Raw genomic sequence first — 21,693 nt, forward strand, 5'->3', positions numbered from 1 at the left:
CTTAAGCCATCTTAAGATTTGAATGTCTTAAGATGTCTTAAGATGTCTCAAGATGTCTCAAGACACTCAATGTCTTCAAGACACAAAATTCTGTCTGAGAGCATCCCGTGTGCTGCCCTTGCATGTCTTAAGACATGGGTGCATGTCTTCAAATTTTTGTCTTAAGATGTCTTAAGACGTCTTGATGTGCAGAAATGTCTTGAGACGTCTTGATTCCGCTTATTGAGACATCTTAAGACGTCTTGAGACGCAGTGATGGCTGGGTATGTGTTCCAGTTCCAGGAGGAGGAAAATGGCAAATTAAGCGAGGAAGCGTAGCTGCTGCTGTGACTGTAGCTACAGGAAATAAAGTTTTGGGGAGCCTGAGGGATGTTGATGCAGTCAATGGGGTGATTTAACAGAAGTCTTGTTAGGGTCCTTGATGGCCGAGCAGGCAGACGAGAATCGCAAACCTTTGTCTCATTATTAAAAAAAATGGAGGAAATATTACAATATGGCTTTAAACACACGCACAAACACACCACACAAAGCTCCACTCTCCGCGACCCATGATTCTCATTTCAGCTGGCGACTGCAGATAGTTTGACGCAGTGTTCAGCACTACACCTGCTGCTTTGTTTTTGCTTTTGTTGTTTTTTTTTGTGTTGAGAAGTAGAGATGATTTCTCATGTGTGACACCAATGAAAGACTTTTCTTCCTGTCTTCATGCGACTCACTTTCTGGGTCCCGACCTTTCTCCAACACCATGCCTTGCTTGCTACTTGCACAACTTTTACCAAAGTACTTCACAATCTCCTTCACTGGTGAAACCACCTGCAACTAAAATGTGTTATATACCACAAGGAAAGTGCAGCACAATAAAATAAAAAATATATAGTTAAAAAATCTATAGCCAACATATCCAGTTTTCATGTACTATATAGTAAATTTGCGTACTCTGAGGATTAGAATATAATTTGACCAATCAGGCATCACTACAGAACATAGTCAGCCATGAAAATTCACTTCTTGCAAAAAGAGAAAACATGCGTAACATCTGTATTCTCTGTAAAAGCTTAGAAATGAGTACAAAACAGAGTCGACTAATACCAAATCTGTGTTCAATAAAAAAAAAAAGAAAAAAAGAATAATTTCATGAGATGACAAACCAGACACAAAAAGTGACGCTTTACTAAAATGAGATTGTTTTTTTCCATTCTTTCATTTAGTTTGGCAAAAACACTGAGATGAAGAAAAGGAAGGAAAATGCTACATAAATATTTTGAGTGGGTCGACAGCTCTTTGAGATCGTGTCAACTAAGCTCTGATAGGCTGCCCAGCCTTCATCCTGACTGTCTAGTCCAGTCTGATAAACCCTTAACTCATCTGCAGTTCAACCACAATCAGCTGAAGAGAAGGTTTGTATCAGAAGCCTAAAGAAGCTTGAAGAGTGAAAGCGAGCGAGGCGGAGAGAAAAAACTTCTCTCACAGTAAATAAATCAACACAAACCCTTTCCAGTGTGACTTCAAATTCCATGTGGCCTCTCGGTTCCAGATGCAAAGTCAGGTGACCGGGATGTATGAACAAAACTTTAAAAGACCAGGAAGCCTTGACAGAAAAATAAGAGGTTTAGTTTTAACGTGTGCAGTTTTACAACACTCAGTTTGCAATCCAATCATTTCATAAAATTGGATTCTGAAGCAGGAAAACACGCCATGTGGTTTCAAGTTCTGTTCTCAGCCTGGGAAACGACACAGGAGGAGCCAGTTATTCAGGATCTAAATGGCCTCAAATGACACTTCAGGTCTTCCAAGGAGCCCTGTTCGAGCACTGCATAGGTGATCAGGTGTGTAGATACTCAACACTGAATAAGTCACCCCACATCTGCTGCAGTTTGAATTTGTGGACCCAAATACCCACCCCAAACATTCTTATCGTTACAAATCAAATCTTTTTTTTTTTCGGTAATCCTTTCATCTGCCGTTTGTACATTAAAACCTTTTGTTAAAAAAAAAAAAAATCAAATAAAATTAAAAACATAAAAGGACATTGAAAACGGAGACAAAATAAAAACACAGACATTAAACAGAAAAGGTGGCTGCCGCCCCCTCTTTCTTCTTCTATGCAGACGCTTTTCCTGCCTGCCTCGGCTCTGCTGCTCCTTTAATCTCAGGCCTCTGTCTTCTCTTTCTTTTTGTTCTTCTTCAGGAAGGACGGGGTGCGGAACTTCTTCTTCTTCTTGGTGTTGGGAGACTTGGAGGGCGAGCTCTCGGGGGACAGCGCCTCCTCGATCTTCTCGCCGGAGCGCACCGTGATCTCCACGCTCTCGATGCTGGTGGTCAGCTGGCTGACGCGCTTGGACAGCTCCTCGTCCGCGTCTCCGTGGTTGTCTTTGCCGTTCAGCAGGCCCGTGTGGTTCTCTGAGGGACGGAGCGGAAGAGACGCAGGTTAGGTGGAGACAGCAACTACAGCAGCGGCAATAAATAAACAATCATGTGGCTTACAGTTCATAGTGATCAACACTAGGAAGAAATAAGGAGCGTACTCAGTTATCATTTTGTGGAACAATGAATAATTTAGTCATCAGTCTTGATTTTACAAAGAAGTCGATGCCATTTTTCTAATCAAATATTTGCATGAAAAAAAGACACTGAAAGTAAATCTAGCAGAATTTGATTTGTTCAGCATAAAGGATGGGAAGGATGTAGCGAGACTAAAGGGACATGGACGTGGGCCAGATCAAATCTTACAAGTGTTACGGCTGAATGTTCCTCTAATGTGAGACCTGCTGTCCCTGACGAACCAATCCCATTTGAACTGTGTTGAACTCCTGCTCACACGGAGACACACTGTCCCCGTGCTCTACATATTTCATAATATCTCCCTGTAAAACCCCAGTGACCCGATAGCCCAGAGAGTCTGTCCTGCTTTCACTTTGTAAAAAAAAAAAAAAATAGGGCTTTGAACAGCAGATCACACCCACTTCCTTAATGGCTGTTCACAAGCAGGCCTACTAGTGTCACATCCCTTTCTCTGGGCTGCAAATTGAGATTTCAGAGAAAATGCAGGGCAGCGGCATTATGTTACCCAGGTTATTTTCATCTTAGCTAAAAAGCACACGTCCTGTCCAATGACTGACCTGATTTGTGGTGGCCTGAGCCTGTGCGCTGTCGTAGGTTAATTTTTACTCATTGTGCGGTTTTGCGTGTTTCTGCTAGAGGGAAGCTGACAGGAAGTCCACCTCATAGTGTCATTATTTATAACTTGTAAAGAGGCCGCTATGATCTTTGTCATTCTTGGAGAAACACCAACTAGCTTCAAATGTCAAAGACACAATCATCTCTGTGTGAAACGCTGATGCTGCACTAGAGAAATAGTTCCCAGTGGCAGCAACAGGCAATACCTTAAAGGGATAGTTCACCCAAAATTCAAATTGCTCACTATCTACTCACCCTTATGTGGACTAAGGGCGGGGAGAAGTTTCAGACTCCTCCGTGCCTTCTCGGAGTTACAGGGGGGCTCCGTGCAGCACTGCATGTCCATATGACGGTTGCGAACGCCACTTTTCTTCGTCCAAAAAGACACACCAAAAAGTGCTGACGCCGGCGCAAATCGCGCGAGATTTGGACGGACCAGGAAGAGGAGCTTCCGCTACAAACAAGCTTGAACAATTTCTTATGTTGGGGCTTCAATACAAGAGGGACATTACAGATAAGCTGTGTGGAGGTATTTGGATGTTTTTTGGTGTGTCCTTTTGGACGAAGAAAAGTGGTGTCCGTTCGCAACCGTCATATGGACATGCAGTGCTGCACGGAGCCCCGCTGTAACTCCGAGAAGGCACGGAGGAGTCTGAAACTTCTCCCAGCCCTTAATGGGCATGGGCAGGGGGGAGTAGATAATGAGAAATTTGAATTTTGGGTGAAATATCCCTTTAATACAGAGAAATCATGGTACAGACTCAAATTTCACATTTGACCTGAGAGAGGCAAAGGATCCAGGTAAGGTGCTATCGTCCTCATCATCAATACCACTCTCACAGGCTAATGTTGGGCTCTCAGCTCTAAAATTGCACTTTGTGGCAACAAGGAGAGTTTCACAACTTAATGTTGTTCTGAATTGTGTAGAAACCACCGGCTCTTAGGAATATAAGACGTGAATCCAAATATATGAACCTGTGCTTCATTATTTTGGTTTGTGCTTTCATAAACAACACCACTAACAGTATTTTGGAACAGGGACAAAAGAGGCCTTTGGGTGTAGAGGACAGGACGTTGATTGAGTTTCACTGATATAAATGTTGAGATTTTACATGAAAAACAATTAGTGCTGAACAAAGTTGTAGCACGGGTCAGTGGTTATGTCATCGCACACGGTTGTCTTTGTTAATTTCATTTCATTCAGTTAAACTTAGACTCTCATGCACACACATCAGATCTTAAAGACACACAGCGTAGCAGTGAAGAGAAGGTGTCTCTGTCTCTCTGTGAGTGAGTGAGTGATACCTTCTTTAGCTGGAGTGCTTTGCGGAGACTGTGTGAGAGACAGAGACTGAGAGAGAGTGGAGCCGTCGTCGGAGGTTAGCTCGTGCTCGCCATCTGCAGGGGGTGAGGGAGGACGGGGGGTAGGTGGGGGATGAGAGGATTGCAGGATTGAAGTAGTGGGATGACAGCAGGGTGAGTGGGATGAGAGGGGGTGATGAAGGATTTGGGATGATGGGTCAGAAAGGGGTGAGGGAGTGGAGGGTGGGGGTGGGGTTCCAGAGATTAGTGGTAACACACATGTTAGAATCAGGCCATGCACAGCTGCTTTTCCACAAAATTTCCCAAATCCCTGTCTGTTGATTGTCAGACCCCCCCACCCCCCCCACCCCCCAATGCACTGTAACATGTAACAAAGTGACTTCCGGCCCCGCGGCTTTGATCCCCTGACCGGCCGGTATATCCTCCTTCAACATGCTAATACACAACCTGCAAAATAAAATAGTTTAATACCTTTTAGGAAGAGATTTTAGAGTAGATGTTACCACTTCTGTTTTCATAATATTGCGGATTTTATATCAACACAATCACCCAGATGTTATCTTGATGAGTAAGGTCAACTCTGAGTGACATTTTCATCCATAATCGGGCCTAAAAATAAACTCTTTTAATGCCCTTCATTTCCTTTCTCTACTAAGGGAAGGTTTGTTTTGTTTCCCTTTTGTGATCAGTTTCTGAAATCTCAATGGGCACACATTATGGCTTCTGGCTAATGCAGGAAGAACTCATTGAGCCCTAGGCTCATTGTATTTCCTACATGATCAAAACCGTTTCACAGCAGCAGCTTTGGATAACTTCTGTAAATGTAGTGATTAGTAGCTTCATTAGTTTTAGAGATTAAATAGTGTAAATGAATGCCGTTCCCTTATCACTTTAACACATTGATTAGCACATTGAGGGTTACACATTCAGTTGGCTGAGATGTTTCAGACATCACAACTCCTTCATGCACAGCATATAGAACGTGATTACATAACAGCCCGGTCTGTGCAGTGAAAGTGCTCATATGGTGTGTGTATATGACGGGGACAGATAAAAAGCACGCAAAAAGTTGAAATTTTAGGAATTCAGTAGATGTTGGTAATTTTTTGAGAGATGTGCTGCATGAGCCTCATCATCATATGAATATTACTAAAGCAGTTCTAATCACTTACACTACTGACAGCTACACTATATACAGATACTGTACCATATGCAAATCAGTTCAGTTATTTAATGTTAAAAATTCATACAATTTCATTTATTTTGTGAATAAAGGGAATGTATTGGACACTACTAATCACAGGTTAAAGATATCAGTCTCTGTGTGTGTGTGTGTGTTTGTGTGGCCCAGGCATGTATCAGGCCTTTCCAGACGGTCTCCAGCTTGCATCCAGATTGGTCACCGGGGATTCATGGGGCTGTGGGGGCAACAGTGTCATAGCAACAGGCTCCGCTCATGTGGCGGGTGAGAAGACCTGCTGTCTGTTCGGTCTGCCATCTTAGTCACACCGGCCCTCTCACTCACACACACACACACACACACACACACACACACATTGGCACTTCTTCAGCAATATTTCGTAAGCACATCAACCACTCCATAAACACGTATGGACACATGTGCATGCTGATGCACGCACACACACACACACACATACACACATGTTGATGAAGTCCAACGTGGCAGGAGCCGAGCGAGGACTGGTGGACAACCCCCTTCACTATCTGTTCACTATTGATTTCTCCTCTGCCTCTCTGAAAGGCAGTGGGACAGAGGACTAATATGATTAGCATCGACTGCCCTGTGTGAGTCTGTGTGATCTTTAAGGTTAACGCAGATGACGACGTCAATGGAGCCTATGTGGAAACCTCCCCCTGTTGAAATGTACTCATATGTAGATGTGTGTGTGTGTGTGTGTGTGTGTGAAACTCCAGGCAGTATGTTATAATATGGGAATACCCATGGGACTGCTGCTAAGGTGACAGCATTTATAGATCCTGGATTACGTGGATGTTTTCTTTGTCAAGGTTTGAGGAGTGGGACCAGGCACAGATTTGTGAACAAAGAACACGTTTTTTTTTTTTTTTTTTTTTTTTTTTTAGAAAACCTGATTTAGTTAAAGCTCAGCTTGAAATCTGTTTTAGCCGATTTTGAACGCTTCACATCATCAGATGGTGCTTGTTAACAATGTTAACGGGCTTCAGTGGAACATTGCTGTTATCTGGCTGTGAGGGTTGTGTCTGTTTTTACAGTTCAAAGTCCTTTCACCTAAGAAATGAAATATCTAATTAAACGATGAAGATGCTGTGTGTGTCAGGAGAAGTTGATTCTATAGTTGAGTGTTTTAACCTAAATGGTCACAGACATCAACAACCATCATTTTTGAAAAACAAACTCAACATGAACTATTGGAAATAACTATAATATGTTTTAAAAATACATATATCATTTATAAAAAAAATACATTACAGCACTATAAGATTTCATATATTTTACAATATTGCTGCCAAGAAAACAATTAACTGCAGTGCAACTCCTTTCTGCCAACAGCTATATCAAGGACATACTGTACGGACTAATAATATTGACCCTGCTGATACATCAAGTTGTGCTCTAATCCAAACTGCCCAAACTGAAAGGACACATGTTTGAAGATGGCAAAGATCTGCTGCTCACTCAAATCTAGTGAGACACACTCTCTTAATGACTCAATCTCATGTTGGCTGCTTTCAAATTCTACTTTACAGATTGATTATTGATCAGGTTTTTATGAAGCCTGGTGATTATGTTGTAGCAAAATTAACATTCAGACTAGTAGAGCTGTTCGCTGCTGACACCGGACGACATTGGCTTTGAGCACATGTCACTGTGTGTGTGTGTGTGTGTGTGTAGTCCATATGTCTCTCAGTGTGACTGGGCTCCTGCAGCATTTGCAGATTGAACATCAATGAGTTCAGTTAATCCACACGCGAGTGTTCATGCACATATGAACCGTGTGTGTGCGAGTTTCCACGTTTGTTTACATGTGTGTATTTGTGTGTCTTACCACTGAGGCCCAGTTGCCTCCTCTCCACGTTCTTGCGGTACTCCTCCAGCTCCTTCTCTGACAGCTCACCGAAGGGGTTGGGAGGCAGGGGAGCCATCTGCTCCTCCTCTGTGGGCACGTATGGCTGGGGAGGAGACGGGGAGAGGGGTGAGCATGGGAGCACACACACACACACACACACACACACACACACACACACACACACACACACACACACACACACACACACACACACACACTCACACAAAGACAGTCTGGAGGCACATGCAAAAAAAACAAGGCACACAACCATACACACAAACAGATGAACCCGATAGTGCATAAATGCATGCACACACTAAAACGTCTCTCTTTCTAATGTAGCCTAGATACTCAAACACCGACATATACACACAAAAAAGGTATTAAAAATTATGTACACACTTGTACCCCCACTGCATCTGAGGGGGGACAGTAAAACTCTGCTCATATTAAAGTAAAACAAGTGTGGACCACATCACAAAGAACACATCTAATCACCAGCTCTACGCTGAGTTTCTCATCCAATTAGTCTGAAAACCCAAACATCTTTACAGCAGACTGGAGAAAATGAACAAAGCAAATGCATTACACACAAACGAATGCAATTAACATTACATAAGAGGATCATCACACCCACAAAACAAGTGACACAAATGCAAACAAAACAATGATTTGTGTGTAACGATAATGTCCCAGGGCCTGTCTCTGTCTCAACACACCACCACACTTCAGCGACTCACATGAGAACAACGGAGGAGGAGCAAATTTGTCAAACGTACAAACAACACGTGTCAATCTGAGAACACAACTCTGATAAACACATGCAGTGTTTTCTGTTCTGTGCAGGCAAAAAGGTGTCAAATAAAATCCACAAAATACAAGAGAGTGAGAAAAAAAAAAAAAAAAGACCACTGCAAACAGGAACAATTAGAAAACACTTGTGGATATTTACCAGAACTTTTATCTGCACCTGATCCTTCAAGACAAGACACCAAACGGTCAACATTAAAATGTCTAGATGAGATTTTTGAGTTGACCTTTCCTATCTGTTTGTTATTTTCTCTCTTTATTCATTTCTAAGTGTGGCTGTCAACATGATCCATTCTGCCTTAGCATAATGTTAACAGTGGTCCCCCTAGTGGTCAAGAGCAGTCATTAAAGTGACAGTGACATCTGCTGAACAACCGAGGAAGCTGATAATGGAACCACACACAGGTGTTTCTGTGAAGCTGGTTATAAGTAATAAATCATTACATACCTGTCAGATGCAGGAATAAAGGACTATAATATATCATATTAAATATTATTATATTATTATTCTGACCTGAAGTGATGGAATAAAAGTAAAGGGATTGAAGCTGTCATGAAACCTGTCGGGATTTAAGAGTTTTAATTGATCTACCATTATGTTATTTATTATGTGGTTATGTAATTTTATAAGCCCTCCCTCTATTTATAAAAAGAGCTGTTTTAAAACGAGAGTGGGCATGTGTTGACTCACACAGAAACACAATTCAACATAAAAATATCTACCATGTGTTATTGTTCACCACTCAATTGTAAAGTCTTTTGTTCCCTACAGGATCCTGTAGGAATGACGACTCGGTTTTTCACTCAGTCAGTAGTTTGCCTGTTGACAGGTTATGATTTACCATGGCGATTTACCCAGGTAATTAGTATGGGACTGAAAACTCAGGCTTAAACCTGCAGTTACTTTGATAATATCAAATCCTACTTCATGATACAGGCCTCAGATCTCATGTCTCTGTGGCTGTTTATAGGCAACACTTGTTTTGCCGATTCATCACCTTATTCTACTTCACAAAGTTCAGTCACTCTGAGCAAAACTGCAACATGAGCAGATATCTAATCAGCCAGGATAATAGAAAACACACTGCGTTACTGCTCAGTAAAGTGATACTATTCAGTAGGCTACAGCAGGTGGTTTGACTATGCGTCCGTAAACAGACCTTTTTGGGATATGTGTTATGAAATTTACAAACTAATAAAATACATCTAAACTCATGATAAATATCTGACTGCAGTTTGACAATTACGTTTTTTTCTATATATATAACTGAACGGATCTGTCTGAACTGCATTATGATCAACAGCTATTTTGTGTTTCCTTCAGACTTTTGTCATCGAACCCTGGTTACCAAATAAACCGGAGGTAGCTTCTAGCTGCTGAAGTTCTACTCAGTTTGGATATTTTGTATTTTTATATTGTACTGTACATATGTGAATCCATACTGAGGGTTCATTCTCACCCGTCGTGGTTCATCAACAGGGATGCCTGCCAGGTGCTGGGAGCGAGGACCTGACGACATCACATCAAACCGGTTCTGCTCTCTGATCTGTAGCAGGAGAAAACACACAATGATGTTATCAGGAGGTGGGAAACACCAACAATGACTCTGATTTAAAACTACGTTTACACGAGAACATTCACCCTTTCAGATTCTCACCATGATGATGATCAAGCAACTCATGTGCGCTAACCGCTACAACTGTTACATGTCAGGTGTGATGCTGATTGAAAGGGAGGAGTCAGACTCACCTTGTTCCTCTTCAGCAGCACCTCACTGGGGTCTGTGTTGAGAGGGACAAACTGATTGGGGTCCTCGATCCGGATCGGGGTTCCTGTCTCCTCTGCCTTCATCCACTGTAGAAGAGGAAAACAGGTGAGATCAAAACTTCCTACTCATGTGCACTTTAAGAATATATAAAAACTGTATCGTCAATATTGCATTTAAAGGGATAGTTCACCCAAAATTAAAATTTCTCACCCTCATGTCAACTAAGAGCTGTGAGAATTGTCAGAGTCTTCCGTGCCTTCTCTGAGTTACGGGGGGTCCGCACAGCAGTATTTGTCCATATAATGGTTGTCAATGGATACCAACTTTCTTCGTCCAAAAAGACACACCAAAAAACATCCAAATACCTCCACACAGCTCGTCTGTAATGTCCCTCTTGTATTGAAGCCCCGACATGAGAAATTGTTCCGAAAAAAATGAAATAAGTCTATATTTTAAGCTTGTTTGTAGCGGAAGCTCCCAGTGTCTCAGTTCACTGCTCTTCCTGTGTCAGTGCAAATCTCGCGTGATTTGCACTGACCGGCGGAACAATTTCTCATGTCGGGGCTTCAATACAAGAGGGACATTACAGACGAGCAGTATGGAGGTATTTGGATGTTTTTTGGTGTGTCTTTTTGGACGAAGAATGTTGGTATCCATTGACAACCATTATATGGACAAATACTGCTGTGCGGACCCCCGTAACTCAGAGATGGGACGGTAGACTCTGAAACTTCTCACAGCTCTTAGTCGACATGAGGGTGAGTAGATAATGAGTGAAATTTGAATTTTGGGTGAACTATCCCTTTAATCACATTTGCGCTATTATTACAAGTATACACAGTATACACGGGCATCAATCACGGACATCATTTCACCCTCTATTTATTGCTGGATAGTAACATACTGTATCTATCCTTCAATCTAACTAATATACATATTTCTAATATAAATATAAATATAATTTTTTACAGTCTATGATATAAACACATGGGTTACAATGAACAGTCACCATTACAAGGGATAAAAAATCTAGGGGGCCGACATGGTGTCAGTATATCACTATAGAGATCCTATAAAGGTTTGAATCACTGTCAAGTGACCAAGCTCAATGTCTCAGAGGTAAATAACATCATTCAGCCTGTAGATGGCGATCTAGTACCAAGTTTATAATACTAGGGAAGCATCAATCCCAGCACTGTACACAGACTCAGACTGCACATTAACTGGATGACATTTTAGGCCTTGACGTAGCCTACACTTTGAGCTTTACTACATGAATGCAAATTCACATGGTAACGCACAAATAGACACCATGTTTTAAAGGGATAGTTCACCCAAAATTGAAATTTCACTCATTATCTACTCACCCTCATGTGGACTAAGGGCTGGGAGAAGTTTCAGAGTCCTCCGTGGCTTCTCTGAGTTACAGGGGGTCTCGGTGTGGCAGTGCATGTCCATATAACGGTTGCAAATGGATACCAACTGTCTTCATAACAAAAAGACACACCAAAAAACATCCAAATACCTCCATGCTGCTCGTATGTAATGTCCGTCTTGTATTGAAGCCCCGACATGAGAAATTGTCCCGAAAAAATTAAATAAGTCTTTTTATTTCAAGCTCGTTTTGTAGCGGAAGCTTCTCGAAGCTCCTCTTCCCGGTTCGTCAAATTTCCACTACAAACAAGCTTGAAATATAGACTTATTTAATTTTTTTTCGGGACAATTTTGCATTTCTGGGCTTCAATACAAGACGGACATTACATACGAGCAGCATGGAGGTATTTTGATGTTTTTTGGTGTGTCTTTTTGTTACGAAGACAGTTCGTATCCATTTGCAACCGTTATATGGACATGCACTGCTACGCCGAGACTCCACGGAAGCCACGGAGGACTCTGAAACTTCTCCCAGCCCTTAGTCGACATGAGGGGGAGGAGATAATGATTTTAATGAATTTCAATTTTGGCTGAACTATCCCTTTAACACTTTCAAAAGAATGTCCGTCTGAGTTTCATGTCCTTATGTCAGGAAATGTCTGAAAATCCCAGTAAAAACAGGAATCATTCATATTTGGCGCATTCACACACACACACACACACACACAGCTTACCGTGGTTGTCCGGCTGTTGTAGCGCTCCTCTGCTCCCTCCACGCTGACCTTGGTGTAGCTGTTAGGGGAGTTGAGCCAGCGCGTCTTCTCCCTCTGCTGCCGCTGCTGCAGGAACTTGAAGGGCAGCCGCGTGGCGCTGTCCCCGTCCTCCTCGAACATAAAGGCTGTGACGGTGGCGGGGATCTCCACCTCGCTCTTGTGCCTTGGCTTCTCCCGGATGATGGGATGCCTGTAGGCGTAACCTGTCCTGTAGCCCTACGGCAGGAAAAACAAGATCACACAAGACTGTTTGTCAACCTGAAGGAAACAAAAACCATCAAAATTCACACAAAGTTCATTCATTAGTTTATACAGGTTGTATGTTTCTGTTACAACTTCAGTTCATTGCAGCTCATATGATTTTAAATCCTATTTTTCATGTTCTGGCTGTACAGAGACGAGTCCTGCTCTGCGGCCGTTCCTTCCTGTGATGCTGGGTGAGCTGCCAGTCTCACGCTCAGTAAATGGAAAAGGAAAGACAGAAACAGCGCTGTGACCGCATGGTTTCTGGCAGCTCCGAGGACTGAGAGTCATTTCCTGCCTGACCCCCTCTCTCTCTCTTTTGCCCCCTCTCCTCTTTATCCTCATCATTTCTTCTCTCGTCTCTGTTGCTGTCCTCTCACATGGTCCGACTTGTTTCTCACACATTTCTCCTCACACTCGATTTGACAGCGGAGTTCCGTTCTCTTTCTTTTTTCTCCTCTCTGTTTTCATTTCAGCTCCACGGTCAAAGTTGACCTTTCCACTTGAATTCATCACCCTTTTTTTTTTATGTTTCTGGAAGCAGTCATCTGAGCTGGCCTGCTCTTTTCCTGCAGAATCCTGCTTTACATTCACACATTTCTGCACATTCACGGCAGGAAGCGTGCTGCTGCGTATCTGTGCTCGCTGTCAAAGGAGACACAGCGTCGTTCTCATCACTGGGTCTGGGTCTGGTACGGAAAACCAGAGCTTATCTGATACAAATGCTATGTTTATGAGGTGTGAGAGAAGAGAGGAGGGGAGGCACAGAGGCAAGCTGTTCAGAGTCTCGGCCGGATGGGAAGCGATGATTCATGGAGAGGGGAGACAGCAAAAGAAGTGAGGGGGAAGAGAGGGAAACAGGGAGAAAGATAGAAAGTGTAGGAAGACAGAGGTGAGAAGAGGAGACAGAAACGGAGACGCAAGGAAGAGGGAGGCTATCAGAAGCTCAGACAGAAAGACGAGAAGGGTAAACTTCACCAAATCCCCCCACACTGAAGTGGTACAGCTGCTCTCTGTGGTGGTGAGCAAACTAAGTTTTAATCTTTCTCTTCTCATCCTTCACCACCTAGTTACAAATTGTGTCTTTTTAAAAATGAGTCTCTCCATCTGCAGTCTGTTTAAATAACATTTGCCAGTTTAACAAACACCCACTATTTTTGCTTTGATTTCATTTTCTGCAAGTGACTTTTAGATTTCTGTAGGTGGCGCTGTTTTTCTAACTCTGTCCATCCACAATGGAAGCAGACTGAAATGTAAAACTGACCAGAGGAATGTCTGAAACCAGCCCTATAAAACACCTACAGATTGCATCACTAATAGTTTTTATCAGTGGTGGACAAATAAATGTCAAGCAACTCTGTGAATGTGAAACCATGTAGTTAATCACGGTTCTATCAGTAAAGCCACGATGTGCATAGCGAGTGCCCTTATCTTTATATGATTTATTTGCACAATGATGAAACAGCTATGCGTTCATGTAATGTTTTGTCATTGAATGGGCCTGAAGCTGATATACAGTGTACATGTTGCCTTTTTTTTCTGTGTGTGTGGCCTCACCAGGTTGTCCAGCATCCTCATCAGAGACTCAAACTCCAGCTCCCCGACCTTCCACTTGTACTGGGCCCCCATGTTGACAGCCTGCGCTGTGGCCACGGCGAACACTCGGGATTTGTATTTCTCCTGGTCCAGCACGATCAGGTTGTCTACGCCGCCAGCACAGGAGATGGCGTTCACCTAAACCCACAGAGCAGAGACAGTGGGACAAGCACGTGATGCAGACTGATGGCTTTACAGCACAGAATACACACAAAGGCCTTTTGAATCATCAGACATCTGTGGCATCAGACCATCCACCCAAGATGACAACATGTAGGAGGGAAGTATTATCCTCCTGGCACTAGTAAGATGTCATTTTGTAAAACCTAAATGAAATACCCCTCAATCTAAAGCTACCACAGCACCATGGAATATATAGTACACGCCATACACAAACATGGTTGGGGGAGATTTATTTATAGAAATTAAGCTGGGGCTTTGCAGGATGGATTAATGTTTTCTTTTGCTTGACCGGGGAGAGTCAATCAGGAGATTTGGTATGCCTGTTACAGCGGGGGGACACAACAACATCTCTAAAACCCACCGTATTTACAAGTGAAACACAAAGACACACAAGAATCCAACAGTGAGACATCAGAGAAATCACTTTCACACTGTGAATGTCCCAACATCTCTCAGCTCATATGTTTCATTCTGTATCATGTTTAAAAGTCTGTCAACTATCTCTCTGCTGGTAGAAACATTGCATTCAGTATCATTCTCTTCATCTGCAGTGATGCCAAATTTCATTTTTTAACTATATTTCAAGATAACTATTCTAACTCGGTGACACCATGTTGTGTTCAGGTGTAGCTGCAACTGTTGTTTCTTTTTTCAAATCTATTGAATACTTCACATGACAACCTGGGACTACAGATGACAGCCTGTGTGCCTTATTGGCTAAGACGTTCAAATATTACACACTGAATATGAATGTGAAATATTAATATTAGCTAATGATAATTGCTGAATAAACAGCCAGCCTCCCTTCTGGTCTAGACCTGCTGAAAACCTCTCTAACATGTTTCCCCTTTGAGCTTTTTAACTGACTCAATAAAACAAGGGAAGAGCAACACCCCTCACTAAATGCTGCTTTTGGACCGACGTCAACAACAACACATCAGCCTTTTACTCCCTTCATCAACCTCCTAATAGCCTGTTTGTAGGACTGTGTTTATCCAACATTGTCCACATGGCAAGAGATTATGACTTATAGGGCATTGTTGAAAAAGTCAGAGTGGGGAAATGTGACAGCGGCTGCAGAGAGATTAGATTTAGAGGACAAGCTGCCGCCCGGCAGTTTGATTCATGTGAACGAGTGAGTGGTGCTGGAATGTGCTGGGTGCCCAAAACAGCAGCAGCTGGGTGTGTAAGTGTGTAAGTGTGTGAGTGTGTGGTGTGTGTGTGTGTGTGCCTACCTGGATTTCACAGGCGTACTGGGCATTGTAGATGTAGTGAAAGGCCTCTTCAATGGTCTCTCCAAGGGCAACCATGCCATGATTCCTCAGCACCAAAACCTACAACACACACACATACATCATGAAACACTGTTAAGAAACTAAGAGGCCTATTTGTTGAACTTGTGTTTAATACAACTGGACACCTTTGTGGCAAGCCTTTTATTTAATAAGTAAACATCTGATTCCTTGTATCAACAAGGGCTGGGCCACTTGATTGCAGCAGCAGAACCTGGCCACGGACCGACCGGTGGAAATTCCCTTAAATTCCTTGAATTTTTGCCAATTTAAATTCTGCTCATCACTGATGATCTCAGAACAAGCCGAGTGCAAGAAGCTCACGTGGCCAAGCACATGCAGGGGTAAAAATAAGGAGGTGAATAAGGTAACCCAAACACAGCACAGACATTTCAACAGGATGTGCTGGTTTGACTGTCTTGCTACTATTCCCTGTTCAAAATACACCACACCCTGATAATTAGATCATTTCTCTTTCGTAGCTGTGAGGACAAGATGTGGGCGCACCCTTACCTTCATTAATTTTACTTCCAAATATTGACTCGATTGTCCTATAAGTGCTCTGAAAGGTTCACTTCCTTTCATATGTTTTGCCTACACCCTGAGCTTTTTGGATAAAAAAAATATTTTGCTATTGTTGATACTTCAACTAACAACCCATCTCATATTAAAGAAGTCACCATGCCGACCCAAGAAATATCCAAGTACGTAACTCCTTGTTTTTACACTTTGGCTTTTGTATAAATCGACTTCTGAGGTTTTTTACAGGCACTAAGGTGCAGATTGTTGCCGTTTCCTCCTGTGTACACTATGCACAGATAAAGCTGTAGCTTCATATTGAACATCCAGCTATTACAATTGTATCAAACATTGTATCTAGCACTTGACAAGAAAGAATGTTGAACTGTTCCTTTAAGAATGATGAGCAGGAACACCTCGCTCGGCACTTTCTTACCTTTGCTGTTGGTCCCAGGGCTTTCTGCAGCTCTCTGCGCTCCTCCTGGTCGTCCAGGCTGCCCTGGTAGTTGTAGTAGGCGATGTCCCCCAGGATCAGCGCCTCCTGGGAAATGGGCAGGATGCCACACTTCATAGATGACACCTAAAAGTACCAGAGAGGTGAGAGGAAAGCAGCAAAGACATGAGAGATAAGAAAGGTATTCCAACTGTTTCATTCATTCATGCTGAGTCTGCAGCTGACATTTCTCTTGGTTGTTTCTTTGAAAGCTGCACTTCTCTGATGATGCAGAGACAAGCCTCTTTGTTGTCATAAGGAATTTTATCGAAACACTTCCCATGACAGTGTCTACTTATGGATGAGTATTCCCTTTCAGTAGTGATGTCAAAGTCTTTTTCGGTGATATAATGGCACCAATCAAATTTCAACACCTCCCTGAAAGAGCTCATCTCAAAATGCAATATCTGACATGAGGATCAGCAATAAAAAAAAAAGGAGCCTCAGATTCATCAGGGTGGTGACTTTTCACAGCTCTGAACCCTGCTGCCTTGTGTGAGGTGAACTTACAGCAGCCGTGGCAGGAGTGTGCACATGTATGATGCAGCGTATGTCTGGACGCATGGAGTAGATGGCAGCGTGGGGGCTGAACCCTGCGGGGTCGATCCTCAGGTTGGTGGAGCCTTGCTCGATCACGTCCCCGAGGATGTTGACCTTCACCTGGGGAAACGAAGAGAGGAGACTAAAGTCAGTGGACCCTTCAAGGATTTCTGATTTGGATCTGGGGCTGTTTTTTTTTTTCCTCAAACCTCTTTTTTTTTCTAAAATGCTGCAAAGACACTCAAACAAAAGCTGTTCAAGCTTGTTGAAAGTTTGACAGCAGCATCATTCAGACAGCTCTCCTGAGAGCTAAAACTAACCATGCCTGGATCACGGTAATTAAATATACCCAGGCATTAAAGCCCATCCAGAGACTGACACATAACCAGATCCACATCCTTAAAGACACACACAGATAATAACCCTCCAACGTCACCTAGGAAGACATCATTATAACTCAAAACCAATGCACGTGATGACGGAAATCAGATTATCAATGATTCCTTCTCTCTGTCCACCCCTCTGCAGGAAATGAATTGGAACATTACCAGGAAACATAATGCAGTCATAGAGTGGACATCATGTCCTTTACTATGCCAACTTCATTACCAGCCAGTTAGGAGTTATTAGATTACATGACAGGAGGGAAGAGCCACAGAGGGGAATAGAGCTAGAGAGCTGGATGACTGGAGAGAAAGAGAGAAGAAAGAGACAGTTAACTGGACAGAGAGACCGAGGCATAAAATCAGAGCGAAGAGCAACAACAAAACCGAGTGCAGATGTCAGGCCGCGCAGTAAAAATCTAATAACAAACAGAAATCCTAGCTTTGCCTCGGACCTTGTACAAAATTGCCATCACTGTAACCACATGTTGTTCTGTGATACAAACCAGAACCTACAAGCTCACATTTCTCTTTCACTATACTGGGTCCAAGTGTGTGCTGCTATCGCAACAGGAAAGGGCATCCATCATGTCGTCTGAGGCTGATAAAATGCACCCGGGTCAGTGGCGCCTGTACTGTGCTGCTGCTGCTGCTGCTGCTGCATTTTTGCTGCACTTTGCTCCTCAAGACAAACTGACCAACTGTTCCAGGAGAAACTTTTAAAGCAGATTCCAAATAACTGGTGCAGCAAAAACTCATTAAGGTTAAATATAAATAATATACTATAATATATAATAAAATATAATATAAAAAACTGCATTTTAAGGAAAATATACAGTGCCTTTCCTCTTAATATCTCTGAATCTCATCAATGTCAGTTAAAAAAGTCCTTTCCTGAAGGGAAGCTAATAGATTTTTATACTTATTGATTTCCCTTTTTTTTTGTTAATTGTCATTTTATACAGAAATATTCACATATACATGACAAACTTGATTTTAAGTCCAGAATAATGATTAACAACACTCTGCCAATCCTCAGTTTTATTATGGTTATGATTGAGCATCAGATTTTGTTCTGACCACTTAATGTTCAGTTTCCTTCCTGAAACACCACAAACGTATTATTTGTTGACACCTCAAAATTAGCAGCACGAGGTAGTTTGCATGTTCTTCCTGGTTCTCCAGCTTCCACGTTCCAAAGATGTGTGCACTAGGTTGACTGGTGACTCTAAACAGCCCGTAGGTCTGAATGTGAGTGTGTGTGTTGTTGGTGTTGGCGGTGCACCCCGCCCTCACCCGATGTCAGCTGGGATAACTGGCTCTAACCTCCCATGGACCTCCAAATGAGCACTGAACACAACACGTAACGAGCCAGAGCAAAAATTCTTTCCACAGAGTATTGAAAACATTGATAAAAAGGGGGTGGGGCTCACAACTTGTTGATGATCTCTGGGTGAACTCAGGCTGAAAATCCTCAGACATGTCTGGGCCTTTTAACAGATGAATGACTTGTCTATTGATCGTTGGCTCAGCAGAGGAAAGTGAATGGCACCGGCCGAGCGTTACTAACTACCGCCATCTTTGTCGCAGCCAGCTGTCAGATGATCAAGCATTGATTGGGTTACATCACATGTCCAGTACAGTGTCGGTTCACCCTGTCACGTCCTTCAAAAACCTGCTGCCCCCCCCCCATCCCCCTCCCCCCCTCTGCAGCAGCCTGTCTGTCAAACAGCCCTACTATACAGCTGAGGGGCCCGTCTGAAGAACATGCCAAAGGACGTGTCAGGAAGAATCTGAAATGTGGCTCAGATGTCAAGTAAGTGATAAGAATTGTTAAAAAAAGCCCACCGTAAATTGGGGGGGGGGCGAGTGGGGCCTGAGGAAGGTATGTTGGCAGCTGAAACCTGGAACATGAAATCCCTGAATTCCTTCAGGGATAATTCACATCGAACAGCTTGACTTCTGAACTTCTGACACACAGTCAGTCTCTGTCACTCCTCAGATTATTCAGAGCCATAAACTCTCTGTGAAAGTCTGCAGTGACATCAAATTAAATTGAAACAAACCACAAGCACAGAGATGGATTGAACTGTGAATTTCTCCGGCGAACTCAAACGACCCCGCCTTCACCTCAGAGCTCCAATGCAGACGCAGAGAGGGAGAGGCAGATGGAAACTGACCAAAGCTAACTGCGCTACAGGCTTTCCTCTGATGCTCAAGCCCCCACCCAGCCAGCCGAACCCCAGCACAACCTTGAATGCTCTTTATTCTGGATGACTCTTAATCAATCTGTTTGCTTCTCTAAACACTGGCCCCGCCTCAGCCATGTACAGTAACTACAGAGAACACTCAAACACAACAGGCCGAGGGAAGAGGAAGAGGAAGAGAGAAGCAGGGAAACACAGCACTGACAGACGGACATTAAAACACATTCAGATGTAAAAGATCTACATAAACTACATTCTCTCAGCAACTGCAGCATTGTGGTCATTACTTACACCACAACAGAGAAAAGACATGGCCTAGATGCAAAAATGTAAATGCTCAGTTTTATATAATGTTGCTTTACATGTCTAATGATGACCCTGTATCTGTTTGACATTCTGTTGCATAATTTGTACTTTAAGTTTCCGTAAGCAAAGCTTCACTTTGAGCTATTAGCCTGGGGCTACAGTATGTTTGACTATGTTTTAAAGACTAGTGCAAGAGCATTTTAGTTGAAACAGCTGAACATAGTTTGTAGTATTTAGACCATCCCCATCGACACAAGGTGCTTCAGTAACATAGCTAAAAGATTTCAGAGTTCAGTGGTAACACAGCATTTTATACTTTATACAGATTTTGAGTGAACCATGTTACAGTGCTTGTGTCTGACAATAAAATAGAGAATAAGAGGTAGCTAACCACTGAAATTATGTTTTTTATGGCAGTAAACTTGAGAGAAGATGTTGAACAAATAAATATTAAAAGCTAGAAATGTAGCAATTATGTTTATGTACCCATGATAAAAGCTGTTTGGATTTACAGTATTGCCACAGTTTTTTATGCTTTTTTCCCCAGACATGAGGTTTTCTGCTCTTTATTTCCCCTTTTGGGGGGAGTTTTCTGTTTGTATTGTAACTTATGAAAGAAGCTATGTTCCCTATGATAAAAGTTAGGAACACATTTTGTTATCAGGCACCTGTCAAACAGTGAAATCTGTCCACAGTTTAGCTACTGCACCAGTATCAGACCAACACCTGCAGCACAGGTGTGTGTATGTACTGTATGTGTGTTTGCACAGGTGCCGAGGACAGAAATGTGACAGATGGAAACCAAGGCAAACGGAACAGAAATGAGAAAAAGACCATATCGGAAATCGGAATATTTGATTAGATATGAATACATGATTCAAATGTTAAAAGACTTTCATGTAAACCTTTGTAATACAGTACCAGAGTTACCAGTGGGTGAAAATAAAAATGCTTGAATATCAAATATCAATGAAAAGCATGAAGAACATTTAAATAATACACAGGGAAATGTTGTATTATCTTTAGTGCCATTTCATGTTTTTCATTTTTCCATCTCTGATTTCATGGATCATACCTAAGTTTATATGTGCCCATGAATGTATCTTAAAAACACACATGCTGGCTTGATGAACAGAATAATATTGATGCACTTTGTGTTATTGGAAACGGAGCCATATATATGTATGTGGCTGGTCAATCATACTTAGCACATGTCTCAGTTTAATGTTGTTACTAACATACACATATTGTTATTTTGTGTATTTCTTATACTATTTATGACATGGTTCTGAAACTGTTCAATATTGATACATGGTAAAACAAAAAAAAAAAAAAAAAGGTAAACGTTATTGATTTGATCTTTTCATATTTTTGAATATGACAAATTAGAATAAGCAGAAATTGACATTTGGGTGAAACTTAAACAAAATGACCAAATGAAAGGGGAAAACAAACAAACATATAGAAACTGAGTTTAAATATGAAGCAGACAAAACTGGGCTGGCAACAAATAATTAGATATCTACCGGCACGGCATGCTCAGCATTGTGACAACATGTGCAGTCTTTGAACCGAAACTAGAGAGACAAACAACCTGAGCCACCCACGATATTTGCTGACTTGTTTCAGGGAAGCAG

At 42.3% G+C, this 21,693-nt stretch overlaps 1 protein-coding gene across 4 annotated transcripts in view; it reads right to left on the reverse strand.

Annotated features, from left to right (window-relative positions):
* Positions 1 to 1,987: 1,987 nt before the first annotated feature.
* Positions 1,988 to 21,693, reverse strand: part of add3a (adducin 3 (gamma) a) — a 101,248-nt gene continuing 81,542 nt past the window's right edge. The window contains exons 7-17 of one of the 4 annotated variants that reach the window (XM_083980693.1): positions 17,131 to 17,280; positions 16,564 to 16,707; positions 15,552 to 15,650; positions 14,095 to 14,271; positions 12,256 to 12,510; positions 10,129 to 10,233; positions 9,839 to 9,925; positions 8,521 to 8,544; positions 7,548 to 7,671; positions 4,483 to 4,575; positions 1,988 to 2,400 (exon numbers count right to left, since the gene is read on the reverse strand). In XM_083980693.1, the coding sequence (XP_083836819.1) occupies positions 2,150 to 2,400; positions 4,483 to 4,575; positions 7,548 to 7,671; positions 8,521 to 8,544; positions 9,839 to 9,925; positions 10,129 to 10,233; positions 12,256 to 12,510; positions 14,095 to 14,271; positions 15,552 to 15,650; positions 16,564 to 16,707; positions 17,131 to 17,280 (1,509 nt within the window). In that variant the 3' untranslated portion in view covers positions 1,988 to 2,149. The remainder of the gene's footprint in view (positions 2,401 to 4,482; positions 4,576 to 7,547; positions 7,672 to 8,520; positions 8,545 to 9,838; positions 9,926 to 10,128; positions 10,234 to 12,255; positions 12,511 to 14,094; positions 14,272 to 15,551; positions 15,651 to 16,563; positions 16,708 to 17,130; positions 17,281 to 21,693) is intronic. The other 3 variants (XM_083980695.1, XM_083980694.1, XM_083980696.1) reach the window with 3 other exon arrangements.

Source organism: Trachurus trachurus (assembly GCF_905171665.1).
Source record: "Trachurus trachurus genome assembly, chromosome: 1".
Classification (NCBI taxonomy): Eukaryota; Metazoa; Chordata; class Actinopteri; order Carangiformes; family Carangidae; genus Trachurus; species Trachurus trachurus.